Below are 15,776 nucleotides of genomic sequence, written 5' to 3' on the forward strand. Positions count from 1 at the left end.
GTGTTTTAGTGTGTTTAGACACTGACCGTATGAACTGTGTAGTACTAGAGTGGATTTTCTGTCCAGATTTTGACGTTAAAAACAGTTTTAAATGTTGCAGCTGTCAGCCTGTGGGGCCCAAAGCCAGACGGGGTGAGTAAATGCACCAACGCAAATAGTTGGGTCCAATGGTGGCACGAGGGGAAACATGGGCAGAGTCCCACACAAAGGACAAACCAGGCTGGCCCTCCGAAATGTATCCCTTACTGAAATAAAAAAAAGGGGGGGGAGAGGGACAGAAAAAGGACAGGTATTAAATGGATTGCTAGAGTTGTAAACTCCCCCCACACACTCACATGAGACCACCCACTGTAAAGAGTTTGCATATACATGAAGGAAGGTGCGCGTACATCCAAATAGGTGCATGCACACAAACATGCATAAGTGCATGTCTAACACAGTGCATCTACACAGTTGAAAAACCGCTTAGTGGAGTGGTCTACCCACCATAGAAACATCCCCTCTGCAATACATATCAGGGGAAGATGAGCGTGCGTGCATCCATGCGCATGCACACATGCATATGTGCATGCATGTGCATCCAAACAGTTTGAATAATACGTTTAATGCCAATGTAAATGTAAAGGAATATAACTTGCCTAGGGGCGGTCGGAGGAAAGGATACCAGAGCCAAGGCAAACTAGGATCTATACCTCCACAGATCCCTGAATCAGGAGACCAAAGGTGGCGCCCAAGAGGTTAATCTGTAACAGTGAACAGAAGGTAGAACATCAAAGGGCAGCAATCAATAGGGCTAGTCCTGGGGGCGCATCAGGCATCATAACTGAGCGCTATCAAAGTAAGGACACGGAGACTGTAAAGAGTATGCAGGGTGCAGGAGCAAGGAGGTATTACCTGATACTTGTACGGGCTCTATGGCGATGGATCCTCACCAGTGTCCACCCTCACAGCGAGCAGACATCAGCCCTCCACCTTCCAGCTGATGTCTGCTCGCTGAATCCCTCAACAAATCCCCTCAAATCACATAATTTTGCTTGGAATCCGCAAGGTCAGCAATTGCCTCCCTGAGGCACGGGGGCTACATGGCATCCATAGACATCCAATTTGCTTATCTGCACACTCCTATTTATCCTAATCAGCACTTTGCAGTGGCAGACATCGACTTCCAGTTTGTTGCACTGCCCTTTGGCCTATCTTCTGCTCCCAGAGCGTTAACAAAGATCCTAGCACTTCTTGCCCTTCTCAGAGCTCTGGAAATCCAGGTCACAGACAACCTTCTAAAGGACACCTCTCCCTTCCAGCTGTTGGCAAACGTGCACCAGACAATTCATATGCTCCAGATTTTTAACTGGATGGATCAGTTTAAAAAAAAAAAATTCTCACCAGCCTTCTCTTTGCTTGGAATACTTAAAGTTGAACGTAAATCCTCACATATACTTAGTGAACAGCCTCAAATGATACACCGAGATAAAACAAATCTCCCTAAATAAGTTTTATTTGTATATCTGCTGTCTTCAGCTCTCTACACTGTTTAGAAAATGAACATTGTGTCAGAAATTTTTCTTCCTGTTCCACCACTGGGTGTGGAGTCTCGGCATACACTGTGTGACAGCTGATTGGGGGAAAGGCACCCCCCACCCCATCCAGGCAGAGGAATGAAGAAACATGCAGAGCTGTGCTGTGAATAGACAAGCTCTCTGCTAATCCATCTCTATCTCACCCTGACACAAATTTCCAGCTGCTTTCATCTCCTGTGTCGGAGAGCTTGTTAGAAGTTATGCTGTTAACAGAGGAATGGAACAGCAAAAAGACACGGGACTTTGGAGAGCGATATATATGAATGCAATCTATACACTGGGGGGGGAGAACCTCTGGGGGGAATCTAGGATGGAAAAGAACCTCAGGGTCCTAGTAGATGATGGCATGCAATGCCAAGCTGCTGCTAACAAAGCAAACGAAATATTGGCATGCATTAGAAAGGGGATCAACTCCAGAGATAAAAAACTTGGCAGACTGCCCAGCTTATTTATTTACACAGAAGTTCTTTCCCTTTGATCTAAGAAGGAAGCTTAGTTAAAATGTATCAAGTTAAAGATTTGGCAGAATGCCCGTGTTCTGCCAAGAACTGTTCTCCTATCATATAGTGTCCGCCCCGTACTGCGCAGGCGCAGCACCTGCGCAGTACGGAGGAGAAGGAGATGCCGAAAATGCCCGAAGTTGATCAGCTGACCATCAGCTGTACACGGCGCTCGGGCACTTGTTAGTGATGGCTTTGCAAGAGGGCCCCTCGCGGGCTCGCTTCGCTCGCCACGCTTCGGGCACGGCCTCGCTGCGCTCGGCAAATATTTATTCTTACTCTATGTCCACTTGGATAGCAGGGAATGAACCTGGACACAGGGTAAGAATAAAAGCGCAGGCGCCGTGTACAGCTGACGATCAGCTGTTGAACTTCGGAGACTTTCGGCGTCTCGTTTGTCCTCCGTACTGCGCCTGCGCAGTACAGGGCGGACACTTTTGGATAGGGGACTGTATTCGACAAGACACCGGGATGCTTTCTTTTGACAGCTGAGTGAGCAGATAAAGTCTCTCCACTTGGTATATGAAAGAATCGGCAACCTCTGCAGGAGAGATAGTCAGGGGAGGTGAATCGAGATCACGATTTAACGATTAATTGTGCAGCTCTAGGATCTATGAGCTGTTCCCCTGCTGGTTAGAATGGAGTCCGCCCCGTGTAAAAGGGGCCTAATAGTTCATATTTGGCAGTGGTTTCTGTAAGCATTGACAAAAAAAGCAATGATTTTTTTTTTTTCTTTTTCTTTTTCTTCCCCAAAGGAAAACCCAAGTGAAGAAGATGCTGCAATTGTGGATAAAATACTTTCTATGCGCTTAGTTAAGAAGGAGGTAAGGAAAATCTAGACCTAACTGATCCCTTCAGTATTCTCTTACTGATGAGCCATACCAGGGTTAACATTTCATCATTGATTTACTCATGTTTTAGCTACCTTCTGGGGTTTATTTTGAGGCAGAAGAATATTTTGTCAAGTATAAGAATTAGTAAGTATCTTTCTATTGAAATTTTGCCTCCAAACATATGAATCAATTACTGATCTGTATACTCCGTGGTTTTAGCTCCTATCTGCACTGTGAATGGGCAACGATTCAGCAGCTTGAGAGAGACAAACGCATTCATCAGAAGCTCAAGAGGTTTAAAACCAAGATGGCTCAGATGCGTCATTTCCTACCAGAGGATGAGGAGTGCTTTAATCCAGACTATGTTGAAGTGGATCGAATCCTGGATGAATCTCATAGCATTGATAAGGACAATGGGGAAGTTAGTCTGATCTTTATTTAAATAAATGTACTTTTATTTCTGTGTGCGTGTTTGTGTCCTTGTAGTGGAAAGTAAACAAATTTTTACAAGGTAAAGAACCTATGTGTTTTGTGTACTATTAAGTAATTTCATTGTAAATACCAGTAACTGATACATTTTTCCATATAGCTCCACATTTTGTGACCTATGTTCGCTTATGGGTACATCTAGTCCAAAGTAAAGGCTGTTCTGGATTATGTTCGGTCTCTGTCCCCAGTACAGAGATTATTTCTCTCCATTTGCCCTGGTTACCTTTATCACCGGGATAGGAGGGGACAGTTGACCCTGGAATAACAGAGAGGGAGAACACTTTCAGTTGGGGCACTTGTTCCAGTAACAATTAACTGAATGAATTTCTTGTTGATTTCTTATTGCTTTCAATTACTATTGTGTTTCTCAGATAAGAAGTGAAAGGAAATTTCCCCATTAGGACACAGCATACAAAAAGGGGGTGGGTGGTGATGTTCTAAGCAGTCCAAATTGTGAGTTAATTCTGCTGCTTCTCTTTTGCAGCCTGTAGTGTATTATCTTGTGAAGTGGTGCTCACTACCCTATGAAGACAGCACCTGGGAGCTTAAGGAGGATGTAGATGAAGAAAAGATTGACGAGTTCAAAAGAACTGAGTCCCGACTGCCAAATCTCAAGCGTGTGGTATGTGACAGGTTGCAAAATATTTTGGATATTCAACTGTACAAACATGGGTAAATAATTCTATTGTATCTGATTCTGTACCTCTCAAGGCACGGCCTGCAGCTACATCTTGGAAGAAGTTAGATCAGACTCGGGAATACAGAAACAGTAACCAGTTAAGAGAATACCAGCTGGAGGGAGTCAATTGGCTGCTGTTTAATTGGTACAACAGGTGAGAAGAGATGGCTTATGCTAACAATGTGTGTGTTTATAGGTGAACTGATGACCATGCACTTTGCCCATGCAAAATCTAGTGACTTTAATATAAAATGAGGTTCACTTCAGTGCACATGTAGTATTAATTGAAACCGTTTATTCAAATGAAGACCATAAGTCTCACATTGAAGGATTTAGGTTGTGTCATCAACAGTTTTGTCCTGGATTTGAGGATGCAGGAAGTCATATATTGTCAGGTTATATGGCCGTCAAAAGGAAATTTGGGCAATGGCAAACCAATGGCAAAAAAAATTATAGACCACAACAGGATAACCTAGTGTAATCGCCTGAGATTGATCAGAGCTAATTACAGGGAAAACTTGTAATGATTTATGGATTAACAAACTGTAGCAATTCCATCTTAAAGCAGAATTAAACCACCACATAAAAAAAAAAAAATGGCCCCTGGGGGCTTTATGCCATAATGTACTAATATGCACAGCATATTGGCACATTATGGCAGAGTCACCTGCCAAGCGATCCCCTCTAGAGTTGCAGTGTCAGCACTTTTAGTTGTCACAAGTGCTTCCTTCTAGGTTTGGACTTTTTGGTCACTAGATTTGGCCGGTCTATATCACACCACACATATGCATGGGACTAGTATTGGAGGCTTAGAGATGATTGGTTGGCAGGTGTTAGCTCTTCTGTAGCGCATTAATTCCATTGTTACATCGCAGCAACCAGATGCAGGGTATCACTGTAACCTGCCAGCAGATGCAGTATTACTGCAGCTTGTCACTGTACCCTGCCACTAGATGCAGCCTGTCACCAGTGTTAATTTCGTCGACTAAATGAATATTATTTTAGTCGACTAAAAAACGACTAAAACTGAGATGACTAAAATACGATTAAAACTAAAATGCCATTTTAGTCAAAAGGCTAAGACTAAAACTAAATTGAAATTTGTCTTCAAAATTAACATTGGTCTGTAGAGCATGTTCATACCTCAATGCCATAATAAATAACACATTAAATTTTTCACTCCAGCAGTATATAATGAGTTTGGAAATTGTAGAGAAATGTTAACTAATGCATTACAATTTAATTACACCTATTAGATTTTAGACGACTAAAATGTACTGGAGATTTAGTCGACTAAATACGACTAAGACTAAAACAATTGCAGAAGAATAAAATGGGACTAAAACTAAAATGCCATTTTAGTCCTAAAACTAAATTGAAATTTGCTGCCAAAATTAACACTGCCTGTCACTGTACCTTGCCGCTCCAGATGCAGCTTGTCACTGTTGCTGCCAGTCAACAGATGCGGATTGCCGCTATTCTGCCACCAGGTGTTTGCAAGTTAAAATACGTATTTTTTGCTAGAAAATTACTTAGACCCCCCAAACATTTTGTGTGTGTGTATGTGTGTATATATATATATATATATATATATATATATATATATATATATATATATATATATATATATATATATATATATATATATATATATATATATATATATATATATATATATATATATATATATATATATATATAATATGTGTGTGTGTTTCGGGGTTCTAAGTAATTTTGGATCATGATGGATCGTCACTACTTGAAGCGTGTTTTAATCTCCATTAGAAATCTGCTTACCAGGGTGACAATGCAGGAGCATAATTGGGCCACAGATCAGGATAGAGTGTCACCTACAAAGGATGAAGTGCCTGAGCAAAGATCCCCCTGGTGGGATCGCTAAGTGTTCTTTAATGAAAGCCTCAGATTTAAAAATACTAAAATTGACTCTTAAAAATGTGACTAATTAGGGTGATGTAGAAGACCATGCTGTTGTAAGGTTTAAAGTAACCATTATGACTGAATATTCTGATGACTAATGACCATAATATAAATTTTGTTCCTGCAGGCAGAACTGTATTCTGGCTGATGAAATGGGTTTGGGCAAGACGATCCAGTCTATCACATTTCTGCAGGAACTGCATAACGTTGGGGTGAAAGGTCCTTTCTTAGTGATTGCTCCTCTTTCCACTATTACCAACTGGGAAAGGGAATTTGCCAGCTGGACTCAAATGAACACCATTGTTTACCATGGCAGCTTGGCCAGCCGACAAATGATCCAACAGTATGAGATGTACTGCAAAGACTCAAAGGTCAGTTGTGTAGCTTAAGTATTTTAGTTTATTCACCCTGAGAGAATTCTCAAGGCTTTTAAGCAGAAATGGTGTCGTGGGGGGGGGGCAAAACTTACTTTATTTCTGTAAATGGTTATTGGGGTTCATTGCAGACCATTGGGTATTCTCTCCATTAGAATAATGGATTTTTAGTTCAAAGAACCATAAGGTGGAGCTTAACTTTTTTTGTAACTTTATTTAAAAGTATTCCTCTCCTGCAAATATATATATATATATATATATATATATATATATATATATATATATATATATATATATATATATATATATATATATAATTTGCCTCTTTTTCTAGGCCAGATGTAACACCAATTAACCCCCCCCCCCCCCCCCCCGTCTCCCTCCTGCTTGAAGCCTTTTTGGGATACCCATCCTAGGAGGCTTCAGGGCTGTGAAGTGTGTCATTATGAAGCCACCTAATGACTATGCCTAGAGTGCAGTGGCTTTCGACGGGACATTGCTGGATTCGCTGGGCAGGTGAGTATACTAGTCCATCTCAGCCCACCATACCAGGTAAAGAGGGATTAAAATTACATTTAACCCCGGGGGGGGGTGTAGTAATTTTCCTCTTACGCTCCACTCTGTGGACTGAAATCCTCCCTCCACAAAAAGCAGGAGTGCGGTTTAGGTAGTCCTTTTTGTACTAGCTAGGTGATTCATATGCAAACTGCCCAAACTTTACCCCATTGATTCAGTGTGGCTCTTTATGTATCGATCTATATGTCAAGTGACGCGGTTTATCTTTTCTTTGATAACAATAACAATATTTTTTTTTTTTTTTTTTTTTTAAGGGTCGTCTCATTCCTGGAGCGTACAAGTTTGATGCTTTAATCACAACTTTTGAGATGGTGCTTTCTGATTGCCCTGAACTACGTGAAATTGAATGGCGTTGTGTCATTATTGATGAAGCTCATCGTTTGAAAAACAGAAACTGTAAGCTTTTGGACAGCTTAAAGCACATGGATCTAGTAAGTTTAAAACTGTAATATAAATAATTTAAGTTTTTTTTTTTTTCCCTATGTTTCTATAATTCATTGTGAATATAACACTGTCCAATCACTTGGAATTTTGTAGGAGCACAAGGTCCTTTTGACTGGGACACCATTACAGAACACTGTGGAGGAGCTGTTTAGCCTGTTACATTTCCTAGAGCCTAGTCAGTTTGCCTCTGAAGCAGAATTTCTGAAGGATTTTGGAGACCTTAAAACTGAGGAGCAGGTACTTGACATCCACCTAGCCAGCCACTGAAACTGATCCACAGTATGTACAATATATTTTCATATTCCCATCCACCTATTTGATGGCCATTAGTCTTCCTTCACTTTGCTGCTTGATATTGACAACTTGTATTATAATTTTATAATTTTTTTGTAACTTTCCTTAGATACACCCAAGTTTGCAGTGCTCAGATTGTATAATCAAATAAATTAATCTTTTATGGTGGCGATTTTTGATCCACAACAAATCAGAACTCTTAGCTATTGTTTTTCGTTAAACTAAATTTCTTGTACATCATGGGACACAGAGCCTTAAGTAATTACTTAATGGGTTATAGGCCACCTTCAGGTGATGGACACTGGTATACCCAATCCAGGAAGTTTACTCCCTATATAACCCCCTCCTCCTTCCAGGAGCACATCAGTTTTTTCGCCAGTGTCTAAGGTGTTGGTCACGATTGAAGATGTGCTCTGAGGAGCTCCAGGAAGGAACCATGCTGGATTTAAATAGCCTCCATAGACCAGATCCATCCAAAGTGCCACTGAGGCCAAAGTGGATGGTACCTGGGACCTTGTATCCGAAGCACAAGGTTTTGCCTGTAACGCCTCTCTTTTGTAGGGCTGGACCCCCGGGACCCAGGGCTTAGGTCTTGCTACATTACCTAAAGCTTTCCTGGTGGGGTGCTTTTACAGGTCCAAGGGAGTGGAACCCCGATATCAAGGGACCCGGTCCTTGAAGGTTTGTTACACGGAGCCCGCCGTGATGGGTGAAGGTTGGATTGTCTGTTAATTCAGCAAATCCTGTGGCGGGGATAAGGTAAGGGAAGAAACTTAGGAACTAAAAAGTCCACCTATGCTTTCTTCCATTAGGGAAAAAATGTTGTCATGCCTTAATTCTCCACTAGAGGGAGTCTATGCACATACTTTAATCTGTTGTCTTCACTATAAAGCTCAGTCTGTCTCTCTGTGGCCGCAGTAACGTGTGCAGGGGGATTTTTTTCAGGTAAAGAAATCTGCCAAATACTTACTTTCTCCCCCCTGAAGGGACCAGAGGGTTAGGGGAACATCAGTGGTGTACCCCCCTTACATTATCCACTCCCCCGCCTCGGGGGGGTGCGGAGGTCCTGGTGTTACTGTTACTACTATTATTACCCTCGTGTTGACCCGAAAGCCGCCGTGCACTAGCGCGGGAACATTTTAAAAAAACTGAAACGGGGGTGGGTTTATGGAGGGGGCGGGGCCTAGGTGCAGCACCGTGCAATGTCCACGAGGACACACAGCAAGCAAAGATAAAAACACAACTGGGACAGTCTCCTTGGCTGACAAGGAGGAAACAAGCAGTCTGCACACAGGGACGCAGGAGCTGTTGGGCACGTTAGGGTTGCAAACTGGCATTCCTGATACAGGAAGGACACTTTTTTCCCAGCTCTAGGCTTAACCTTATAGCGGCTTTACTGTCATGACTATATTCAACGATTTTAGTGCAATTGTATAGTGCCTCTGTTTTTGTGCTTAGGACTGCCTGCCAAAAAAGATACCACAAGTACCAAAAAGGTACTAAAGGTTTCACCCCCAGGCGCTAGGAGCTCGAGTCGCATTTCCACGCTGTCATCCTCGCCTGAATTGCCAATTATGGCAAACCAGGGTGAGCCAGTGGAACAAATTGATGGTGCAACTGCTTCTCACATCTCGGCCCCTGTATAAGTGACTGAAGATGTCCTTTCCTCCACCCTGCAGGGTCTGGAAGGAAGATTAGTGGCTTTAATCGCATCCTACATTTAAATGGATAGGAAGCGTGCTAGATCCCCCTCCTCCACTTTAGACCCTTTGCAAGGGGAACAGTGGGCACAGGATGAGGTGTTACCCTCAGGCGATAAGGAGGAAAAACAAACCGGTGATTCCTCTGTGGAGGAAACCACAGTAGATTAATCTTTTTCAGCCTCACAATCTGAGAAATTGCTGATACAATCTCTTATGGAGATGGTTCGTTCCACTTTCATGCTACCCCTAATGGAGTCTCCCCAAAGCTTGGTTTCTTCCTTGGTTTCCTTAATACCTTCTCAGCCTATGCATGTGTTTCCTGTGCATGCATTACTAAAACGGCTTATTTTTGTGAATGGGATCACCCAGTTAAGCATTTTCTCCCTCCTAAGATATTTTCAGTTCTCTATCCCCTGAAGGAGAAATTCACCAAAAAATGGAAAGTACCGGCAGTTGACGCTGTGATTTCCAGTGTGAATAAAAGCCTAATTTGTCCTGTAGACCAGTGGTCATCAACCCTGTCCTCAGGGCCCACTAACAGGCCAGGTTTGCAAGATAACTGAAATACATCACAGGTGATATCATTAGCTGCTCAGTGATTGCAGTATTCTAGTCTGCATCTCCCCAAGGTAATGCATAAAACCTGGCCTGTTAGTGGGCCCTGAGGACTGGGTTGATGACTACTGCTGTAGACAATGCACAAATGCTTAAGGATCCAACAGATAAGAAGTTGGAATCCCTGTTAAAATCTGCTTTTTCCTTGGCAGGTGCCGTTACTCAGCCTGCAGTCGCTGCAATAGGCATCTGTCAATCTCTAAAGGACCAATTTAGACAGGCCATTGAGGTTCCTAGGCTCAAAAGAAGTCCTGGGGTCGGAAACCTGCAAAGCAGAATCCTAAAGCCTCACCTTGAAGTGGCAACCCCCCCCCCCCCACCCCCCCCCCGAAGACTTCTGCAGTTTTGAGAAGTCTGGAAAGAGGAAATTCAGGACAGATGGGTCATCTCCACGGTAACGCTGGGGTACAAGCTGGAATTTCGTGACTTTCCACGTCTTGTTTCCTGAGGTCAAGCGTTCCCAAAGATCCAGCGAAAAGACAATCTCTGTTTCAGGCACTAGACCGATTAATATCTCAAGGGGTGATCATACAGATACCCACAAAAGAGCAAGGTTTGGGGTTTTATTCAAATCTTTTTCTGGTACCAAAACCAAATGGAGATGTCAGACCCCTTTCCAGATCTAAAAAATCGAAGTCCGTTCCTGAAGATCCGCTCTTTTCGCATGGAGACGATCAGGTCAGTAGTTTCTATCCTCCTAGGAGGAGAACTTCTGGCATCTATCGACATCAGGGATGCATATCTGCATGTTCCTATATTTCCCGCTCACCAAAAGTTTCTGCGGTTCGAGTTAGAACAGCAGCATTTCCAGTTTGTAGCCCTGCCCTTTGGGCTAGCTACAGCACCCTGGGTGTTCACAAAAGTGCTGGCCCCACTTCTAGTCAGGTTAAGGGCACAGGGCATGAGAGTCATGGTGTACCTAGACGATCTATAGCTAATGGATCAGTCGGTGGCTTGTTTGGAGCAAAGCGTACGCATTACAACCAGTTACCTGGAAAGTTTGGGTTGGATTCTCAACCTACAAAAATCTTCCTTAATACCGCTAAAAGGCTGGAGTACTTGGGTCTGATCATAGACACAGCCCAGGAAAAGGTGTTCTTGCCTCAGGCAAAGATCAACTCCATAAGAGAGCTGGTGCGGATGGTCAGGTCAAAATGCGATCCCTCCATTCGCCTTTGCATGAGGTTGCTAGGAACCATGGTGGCTTCATTCGAAGCGATTCCCTATGCCCAGTTCCATTCAAGACTGTTGCTAAACAGTATCCTGTCTGCTTGGAACAAAACAATTCAAGCTTTAGACTTGCCAATACAGCTGTCCCCAAGCGTGTCCCAAAGCATCAGTTGGTGGTTACTAACTCAGAATCTGCTGAAAGGAAAGTCCAGTTATCTGGAAAGTGGTAACGACAGATGCCAGCCTTTCAGGCTGGGGAGCAGTACTAGAAAAGACAACTGTCCAGTTCACTAAGGGGGCACCAAGAGTCTCTCAGTGCAGAGAGAGAGGTGAACCATATTCTAACTTAGGCATGGAACATTCCTTTCTGCCTATTGGCAGTCTTCATTCCGGGAGTAGAGAATTGGCAGGCGGACTACTTGGGTCACCAGCAGTTATTCCCAGGGGAATGGTCTCTTCAACCCGACATATTTCGGGTTGTTTGCCAAAGATGGGGGACTCTGGACGTAGATCTCCTAGTGTCCAGGTTTAACATGAAGTAAGTTAACTTTGTGGCCAGAACAAGGGATCCACTCCCATGCGGAACGGATGTGTTGGTGACCCCATGGGATCAGTTCTCACTGATCTATGCATTCCCCCCCTTTTCAGTTGCTGCCTCGACTTCTTTGCAGGATCAAGCTGGAAAGAAAGCCGGTAATTCTGGTCGCACCAGCATGGCCCAGAAGGTCATGGTATGCAGAAATTGTAAAGATGGCAGTGGAGGGCCCATGGTCCCTCCCACTACGGCCAGATCTAATCTCACAGGGACCGATGTTCCAGCCTTCCTTACGGTCTCTAAATTTAACGGCTTGGCTATTGAAACCCACATTCTGAAGAAACGTAGGTTTTCCGGGGCAGTTATCTCTACCCTGATTAATGCAAGGAAGCCAGCTTCCAGAACTGTATATAGCATCTGGAGGGCTTATGTTTCCTGGTGTGAATCCAAGGGTTGGCACCCTCGGAGATATATCATGGGCAGATTTCTGGGGGTAGAAATTAAATTGGCCTTGAGTACTATTAAAGGCCAAGTCTCAGCTTTATCATTCTTATTTCAAAGACCACTTGCTGCACATTCTTTAGTCCGGGGTTTTATGTAAGGGGCAACACGGCTTAATCCACCCGTCAAACCTCCCTTGAACCCTTGGGACTTGAACTTCGTTTTGTCTGTGTTACAAAACAGCCATTTGAAACGATACAAAATATTCCCTTAGTCCTTTTGACAGGGAAGTTGGTATTTTTGGTTGCTATATCTGCAGCAAGGAGGGTTTCGGAATTGGCTGCTCTTTCTTGTAAAGAGCCATACTTGATTATTCATGAGGACAGAGTGGTGTTGCGCCCTCGTCCGGGTTTTTTACCAAAAGTGGTGTCAGGTTTCTGCCTGAACCAAGATATTGTCCTGCCATCGTTTTTTCCAAAACCATGTTCCAGGGAAGAAAAGTCACTACATTGTCTTGATGTGGTGAGAGCAGTGAAAATCTGTTTAAAGGCAACTGCTCAGATGTCTTATTTATTCTGCCAGAGGGTCCTAAGAAAGGACACACAGCGTCGAAATCCACTGTCACTAAGTGAATTCGGCAAGTGATAATTCAAACTTATGATTTAAGGGGTAAGATTCCCCCTTTTCAAGTTAAGGCGCACTCTACCAGAGCGGTTAGTGCTTCTTGGGCAGTGCGTCACCAGGCCTCCATGGCTCAGATCTGTAATGCCGCAACTTGGTCTTCAGTGCATACATTCACAAATATCAGCTGGATTTAAGGAGGTATGAGGATATCTCCTTCGGGCACAGTGTGCTGCAGGCAGCAGTATAGGTCCTCAGGTCTGGGGGCACCCTCCGGGTTGTGTCTCCCTCCCCTCAAGTAGCATTGCTATGGGACGTCCCATTAAGTAATTACTTAAGGCTCTGTGTCCCATGCTGTACGATAAAGAAAATAGGATTTTTATAACAGCTTACCTGTAAAATCATTTTCTTGGAGTACATCATGGGAAACAGAGGTCCCTCCCCTCTTTTTTGGGATTTAGGTATATTGCTTTGCTAGAAAAACTGATGTGCTCCTGGAAGAAGGAGGGGTTATATAGGGAGTGAACTTCTTGGATTGGGTATACCAGTGTCCATCACCTGAAGGTGGCCTATAATCCATTAAGTAATTCCTTAAGGCTCTGTGTCCCATGATGTACTCCAAGAAAAGGATTTTACAGATAAGCTGTTATAAAAATCCTATTTTTTGGAAGTATCCAGAAAATAATAATGTGTACATTACTGTAATGGACTAACCCCCCCCCTCCCTCCCTCCTGTCATTCTCAGGTGCAAAAGCTGCAAGCCATCTTAAAACCTATGATGCTAAGAAGGCTAAAGGAAGATGTGGAGAAGAATCTCGCACCCAAACAAGAAACTATCATTGAAGTGGAGTTAACAAACATTCAGAAGAAATACTATAGGGCCATCCTGGAAAAGAACTTTTCCTTTCTTACCAAGGGAGCTAGTCAGACTAATACTCCCAACTTGCTAAACACCATGATGGAGCTTCGCAAGTGTTGCAACCATCCCTATCTCATTACTGGTATGAGACGTTGGCTTCTCTTCTTCCCTTTTTTTTTTTTTTTTTTCTCTTTCTAATGTTCTTGCTTTGCAACTTTTTTCATTTATATTAAAATTATTTTCTTTTTCTCCGTTTCACATACTGTACTTGCTAATGCTTTATTTATTTTATTTGTACATGCAGGTATAACTGGTTTAGAAGGCATTAAATATTTATGCTTTTTTTTAATCTTGTTTTGTTTTCTCTGTTTTTTACTAGGAGCGGAAGAAAAGATAATGTTTGACTTCCGAGAAGCGACACCAGTGATTCCTCATGACTTCCACTTACAAGCAATGGTGCGCTCCTCTGGCAAATTAGTTCTAATAGACAAACTTCTACCCAAGCTTAAAGCTGGAGGGCATAAGGTTCTCATCTTTTCCCAAATGGTGCGGTGCTTGGATATATTAGAGGATTATCTCATTCAGAGAAGGTAAAGAATTCAGCACTATACACCCTATATTGGGGGTAGGCAGACTTTTGAGCAACAGTGTGCCGAAAAATGTTTCAAAGAAATTGAGCGTGTCGATTTTATAACAAAAAAATGCCAACTTCACACTCCATCACGAAAAGGATTTATTATAAAGTAAATGCTGTAAACTACTTTAGTAATAGCGAGAAATTAACATCCTGCAGCCTCTGATTAGCCCCAATTCCTGCACCTTCACACCTCAGACCAGCCCCAATTCCTGCACCTTCACACCTCAGACCAGACCCAATTCCTGCACCTTCACACCTCAGATCCTGTCCCCCCTGCAAATCTGTTACACTACTGTACATCTGCCCCACCTCTGTGTACCCCCTGCACATCTGCCCCACCTCTGTGTACCCCCTGCACATCTGCCCCACCTCTGTAACCCCCTGCACACCTGCCCCACCACTGTAACCCCCTGCACACCTGCCCCACCACTGTAACCCCCTGCACACCTGCCCCACCACTGTAACCCCCTGCACACCTGCCCCACCACTGTAACCCCCTGCACACCTGCCCCACCACTGTAACCCGCTTTCTCATCTGTACCTCTGTCTCACCTCTGTTCCCCCTGCTCATCTGTCCTACCAATACACCTCCTTTCACATCTGCCCCACTGCTCTACCCCCTGCTTTCTGTCCCACCACTAAACCCCCTTCTCACCTAAACCAAAATTTAACCCCCCCCCCCCCCCCCTGCTCATCTGTGCCATCACTGTATCCCCCTGCTCTCCTGTCCAACTGTTGAACCCCCTTCTCATCTCTTTCACCGCTGTACCTCCCTGCACATCCACTCCACCTCTGTACCTTCCTGCCTATCTGCTCCACCGCTGTACCCTCTTCTCATGTCATCTATGATATGAAGAGCGGTCAAAGGAGGCAGAGATGACACATCTACCTGTCCTGACACACTCCTCCTGCTGATCCACCTCTCGCATTCAGCCCAAGTGCTTGTATGTGATGTCACACACAAGCATCGGGAATGGATGCGCAATGATTAACTCAGGTCAGGGGCATTTTCTGAAAGCAGTGGGCCTGGGTACAGGATCATAAGTTGAGCCCCCGCAGCTGAGAAAAAGTAATGCGCTCTGTGCCGCAGCCAAAGTTGGGTGTGGTTTTCTTTGCGCTGAATACTGGCTCTGGCTAGTAGTTCAGGGGTTCAGTAGTAAGTGACGCAAAGGTTCAGGATTAATTTCAACAATTAGCTTACCCAGAAGCTCAACAGTAATTCCGCAAACTGACCTGATTGTGATTTTCTCAATCACAGTGAAATCCCTTCTTTCTGTGATTTGATAGTGGCAACCAAGCCAGTCATCTTCCTCCTGCTGGTGGGCGGGGCTAGCAGGACTGTGATTGGCTTTAGCAGTGGCCAATGACAGTCCTCCTGGAAACAGGGACCACCACCCCCCACCCCCAGCAGAACTGAACCCAATCTCTTCCCCATCACAAAAGCTGATGCTAAAGCAAAGTTAGAGAACCAAACAATGTTTCCCATCTTTT

General features: G+C 43.8%; 1 protein-coding gene across 5 annotated transcripts in view; it reads left to right on the forward strand.

Annotated features, from left to right (window-relative positions):
- Window positions 1-15,776, forward strand: part of CHD8 (chromodomain helicase DNA binding protein 8) — a 116,096-nt gene that overhangs the window by 49,274 nt on the left and 51,046 nt on the right. For all 5 annotated transcript variants that reach the window (XM_073631569.1, XM_073631597.1, XM_073631605.1 and 2 more), the window contains exons 8-17: window positions 2,833-2,901; window positions 2,999-3,054; window positions 3,130-3,331; window positions 3,884-4,021; window positions 4,111-4,232; window positions 6,144-6,387; window positions 7,221-7,397; window positions 7,504-7,647; window positions 13,535-13,790; window positions 14,028-14,238. In XM_073631569.1, coding sequence (XP_073487670.1) covers window positions 2,833-2,901; window positions 2,999-3,054; window positions 3,130-3,331; window positions 3,884-4,021; window positions 4,111-4,232; window positions 6,144-6,387; window positions 7,221-7,397; window positions 7,504-7,647; window positions 13,535-13,790; window positions 14,028-14,238 — 1,619 coding nt within the window. The remainder of the gene's footprint in view (window positions 1-2,832; window positions 2,902-2,998; window positions 3,055-3,129; window positions 3,332-3,883; window positions 4,022-4,110; window positions 4,233-6,143; window positions 6,388-7,220; window positions 7,398-7,503; window positions 7,648-13,534; window positions 13,791-14,027; window positions 14,239-15,776) is intronic.

Source organism: Aquarana catesbeiana, linkage group LG01 (genome assembly GCF_042186555.1).
Source record: "Aquarana catesbeiana isolate 2022-GZ linkage group LG01, ASM4218655v1, whole genome shotgun sequence".
Lineage (NCBI taxonomy): Eukaryota > Metazoa > Chordata > Amphibia > Anura > Ranidae > Aquarana > Aquarana catesbeiana.